At 61.9% G+C, this 4,027-nt stretch overlaps 1 protein-coding gene across 4 annotated transcripts; it reads left to right on the top strand.

Moving 5' to 3' along the window:
- Window positions 1–4,027, top strand: LCN8 (lipocalin 8). 4 transcript variants are annotated; one of them, XM_011985091.1, is made up of 7 exons: window positions 1–87; window positions 1,756–1,886; window positions 2,343–2,413; window positions 2,897–3,001; window positions 3,080–3,169; window positions 3,254–3,279; window positions 3,906–4,027. In XM_011985091.1, exons 1-7 carry the CDS (start codon window positions 1–3, stop codon window positions 3,915–3,917), a joined length of 522 nt encoding a protein of 173 aa, XP_011840481.1. In that variant the 3' UTR covers window positions 3,918–4,027. The 4 variants fall into 4 exon arrangements, 3 of the variants coding, with proteins under 3 accessions (XP_011840481.1, XP_011840480.1, XP_011840479.1); XM_011985090.1 differs by lacking the exon at window positions 1–87 and adding an exon at window positions 259–630; XR_001006600.1 differs by lacking the exon at window positions 1–87 and adding an exon at window positions 1,299–1,534 and having other exon boundaries at window positions 1,600–1,886; window positions 2,764–3,001.

Below are 4,027 nucleotides of genomic sequence, written 5' to 3'. Positions count from 1 at the left end.
ATGTCTGGCGCAGCAGAGGCCCTCCCCACTGTCACTCTGGTCACTGGCACTATGCCTCTGGCCTCCGGAGCTCTGACTACCCACTGTGTCTGGCGCACATTTCAAAGGGCCGGGTGTGGGGTGGCACAGGAAGGTGCTGGGGGCTCTGGTCCGCTGCCCGTCAGTGCCCACGGCCCTCGCAGGGCAGGCCAGAACGAGCCCAAACAAGTGTCCTGTGGGGTCGGGGGGGGTCACCGAGCTCCAGGTGGTGTGGGTGGAGCTCCTCCTCCTCTCAGGCCCCCAGACGGCCCCAGCAGCATCCACTGCTGTCCACACACCAGGAGGGTGGCCGGGCAGGCTGCTGTCTAGGCCAGGCTAACCCCTGCGGTGGGCGTGGGTGTCACTAGGGCCGGATGACGCTTGTGCAGAAACCCAAGTCTGAGCAGCCAGCAGCTAAGCTGTCCTGATGACATTCCTGGGTGAGCGCACGAGCCTCTGCTGTCTGTATATAGTCGGCCCAGGCTGTGCAGCAGAGGAGCCCGGAGCCCAGACCCCGCCATGGAGGCCAGGCTGCTGTGCACCATCCTGGGTGTCCTCGTGGTGCTCTGGGCGCAGGTGGCAGCAGCCATGGTGGAGCTGGACCGGCAGAAGGTGGCTTCTCCTTTTTCGTTGGTGGGGCCCCTCCTACACCCCCAGCCCCGCAGGCTCAGGGAAGGAGGCCTCTCCTGGTGTGGGGAGCTCGTGGGGAAGCTGGTGCCCGGCTAGACACTTCCTGTTAGTGGCATTTTCTTTTCTGCTGAGTCTGTGTCGGCTGCTGGGTCAGGCACACATTGGCAGGCCCAAAGAAGGTAGATGCTGGAGACGAAGATTCTTTCCTCCCGAAAATGACCGGGGTTTTTTTTTTTCTTTTTTTTTTTGAGATGGAGTCTCGCTCTGTCGCCCAGGCTGGAGTGCAGTGGTGCAATCTCAGCTCACTGCAAGCTCCATCTCCTGGGTTCACGCCATTCTTCTGCCTCAGCCTCCCGAGTAGCTGGGACTACAGGCGCCTCTGCCACCATGCCCGGCTAATTTTTCTGTAGTTTTAGTAGAGAGGGGGTTTCACCGTGTTGGCCAGGATGGTCTCGATCTCCTGACCTTGTGATCCGCCCGCCTCGGCCTCCCAAAGTGCTGGGATTACAGGCGTGAGCCACCGCACCCGGCCAAATGATCGGGTTTTTAAAAGTCTCAGTGGAAGTCCCGGCTGTGGGCAGGTTGCTGAGGGCCGGAGGCCCCTCCCCTGGCGTGGTTGGCAGGCTGGTGAGCTTCGCTGCCCGAGCCACCCCGTTCCCTGCCGTTTCTCACTCTCCGCCGCACCCTGCAGGCTTTCTGTTCCAGGCCCCTGCTCCTGGGTCCTGCCCCCGAGGTCAGGCAGGGCCTGTGGTTCCTCCCCAAATGCCCCGGAAGCCCCAGGGCCTGTTCAGCAGCTCTAGATGGCCCGGTGGGGAGGAGCCGCCCTCTCGGTGTTGCTGTCTGATGGCTTGAAGGGACCCCTTGGAAGGACACACACCTGGGGACAGTTGGGCTTGGAAGGACACACACCTGGGGACAGTTGGGCTTGGAAGGACACACACCTGGGGACAGCTGGGCTCACAGATGTCCTGCTGCTTTACCGTCGAGCCTCACGGCCATCTGCTGACCTGTCAGAGCCCAGCAGGCCCCTGCCCGGGGGTTGGTGGAATGCCCCTGGGGGTCTCAGACCCACTGCCCAGCTCATGGCCGGGCTCCGCATCTCTCTAGATTGGAGGATTCTGGCGGGAAGTCGGTGTGGCCTCCTATCAAAGTCTGGTGCTGATGGCCCCAAAGCGGGTGGAGGGCTTGTTCCTCACTTTGAACGGGAGTAACCTGACCGTGAAGGTTGCATATAACAGGTAAGAGGCCTGGGGGCTGCTGGAGAGGAAGAGGCATGCACGGCCGGGGACTGGGCGTGGGCCGCTGCACGCACTGCAGCATGGGGTCTGGGTTGAGTGCTGTCCTGCCGGTGAGCCAGCCCTCCCTTTGCCCACCTGCCTGGGCCCTCGACTCCCAGCCTCCTGGATCTGAATTTTCTCCCAAAGGTAAGCATAGTGTTTTAATGAAGTCCTGTGAACTTATAAGGAAGGAAAAGGGGCATGGGGCAGGTGGCTGGCTGGAGGGAACAGAGCCCCCAGGGGAAGGCCGGTGCAGCCCCCACCCGGCACATTCCCCACCTCATCCTGCTGCAGGCCCTGGGATGCTCCACAGTGCTGCCTGTGGGCTTCTTAAAGACTAGGCCCCATTCCGGGAAGGAGCCTAGCAGGTGGGACACAGACTGGCATTTTCCCAATGGGCACTTTGCTGCCTTTCAGCTCAGGAAGCTGTGAAATAGAGAAGATTGTGGGCTCAGAAATAGACACTACGGGAAAATTTGCTTTTCCTGGTAAGTGCAGTTGCCCTGTCATGGCAAGTGGAGCCCAGCTGTGCACACAGCTAGGCCTTATTGTTCCCCTTGCTGTTCCCTGCACTGTTCCCTGTGCTGTTCCCCATGCTGTTCCCTGCACTGTGTTCTGTGCTGTTTCCCTGTACTATTCCCCATGCTGTTCCCTGCACTGTGCTCTGTGCTGTTTCCCTGTACTATTCCCCATGCTGTTCCCTGCACTGTGCTCTGTGCTGTTTCCCTGTACTATTCCCCATGCTGTTCCCTGCACTGTTTCCCATGCTGTTCCCTGCACATTTCATGCCCCAGACCTTCCCATTCTCTGACCAACACACTGGATCATCCTTCAAAAGCTTCTGTAGTGTCCCCAACCACTCAAGTGCTGGGACTGGGTGGGGGCAGGATGGAGTTAGACCCTGCAGACCCTGGCCTTCGAGGTCCATCCCCCTCAGAGGTCTCCCCCAACGCCATGGCCGGCTCCTGAAGGCCACAGAGAGATCCACGTGCTGGACACCGACTACGAGGGCTATGCCATCCTGCGGGTGTCCCTGATGTGGCGGGGCAGGAACTTTCACGTCCTCAAGTACTTCAGTAAGTTTGGCCCTGGGGGGCTCTGCCCCGCTGCCGCCCGCCCAGGGACTGCCCACCCAGCCCCCCTGTGCCCCACAGCTCGGAGCTTGGAGGATGAGGACCGGCTGGGGTTCTGGAGGTTTCGGGAGCTGACGGCAGACACTGGTCTCTACCTGGCGGCCCGGCCTGGTGAGCCCAGGGTCCTTGGGGTGGAGGCTGGGCTGGGCCCTGTGGGTTGGCTCTGCAGCGCCTCACGCTGGCCTTATCACGCAGGGCGGTGTGCCGAGCTTCTGAAGGAGGTAAGCCTGACCCCCGACCCTGGCCTGCACTGAAGTCCCCGGGCCCCCGGCCCAGTCCTTGGCCCTGTCAGGAGCCCCCCGTAGCTCCACCTCCCAGCCCTGGGGTGGGGCCTGTTCGCCCCTTCCCGTGAACAGGAGCCTGAACACCACCGGTGGGCAGCCCCAGAGATGAGTCTGTCTCCTGGTTTGGAAAGAGCTGGAGCCTCCAGGGTGGTGACCCTAGACTGCTAGGCAGGGACGCTGGGAGGCTGGGGTCATGGGGTGCAGAGCTGGGTTGGGCAGGCGAGCAGAAATGGCGCCTTTTCTTCGGTGTTCCGTGCACGACTGCTGGCTGCTCCTGTCCCTGAAGGTCCTGTCGGGGGCGGGCACAGGTCCTGCGGGGACTGCCTCAGGGTCCTCTGTCGGGCACTGCAAGAACCCAGAGTCTCCCCCACCTCGCTTTGTCTTGGCCCTAGAGGTTGGGACTGTCACCCCACTTTGCAGATTGAGAAGGCACTCAGGGAGCTGAGTGCTTTGCCCAAAGCCAGGCAGCTAGGACAGAAGCCCCCGACACGTGGCCCTCATCGCTGCCCCATGGGGCCTCCAGAGACCACACGGGCCTGAGCCCCCACACTTTTGTGTCACAGGAGCTGATTTAATGGAGTTTCTGCCTCAGACCACGAGGCTCAGAGCCCCCGCCCATCCCGGCCCCTCCTGGGCACCCTGCCCACCGGGTCACCTGCACCTGCTCTGAATAAACTGTGATGTC

This window comes from Mandrillus leucophaeus, unplaced genomic scaffold (assembly GCF_000951045.1).
Source record: "Mandrillus leucophaeus isolate KB7577 unplaced genomic scaffold, Mleu.le_1.0 Scaffold28, whole genome shotgun sequence".
NCBI lineage: Eukaryota > Metazoa > Chordata > Mammalia > Primates > Cercopithecidae > Mandrillus > Mandrillus leucophaeus.
The sequence above is the reverse complement of the archived record's forward strand: the minus strand, read 5'-3'. Positions and strand labels throughout refer to the sequence as shown.

What these genes read in the sequence shown, in the direction of transcription:
- LCN8 (XM_011985089.1), top strand. Translation starts at nt 538, where the DNA reads ATGGAGGCCAGGCTGCTGTGCACCATCCTGGGTGTCCTCGTGGTGCTC. An exon ending in GTGAAGGTTGCATATAACAG is followed by an intron (nt 1,887 to 2,342) that starts GTAAGAGGCCTG and finishes GCTGCCTTTCAG; the next exon opens with CTCAGGAAGCTGTGAAATAG. An exon ending in GGGAAAATTTGCTTTTCCTG is followed by an intron (nt 2,414 to 2,896) that starts GTAAGTGCAGTT and finishes CGGCTCCTGAAG; the next exon opens with GCCACAGAGAGATCCACGTG.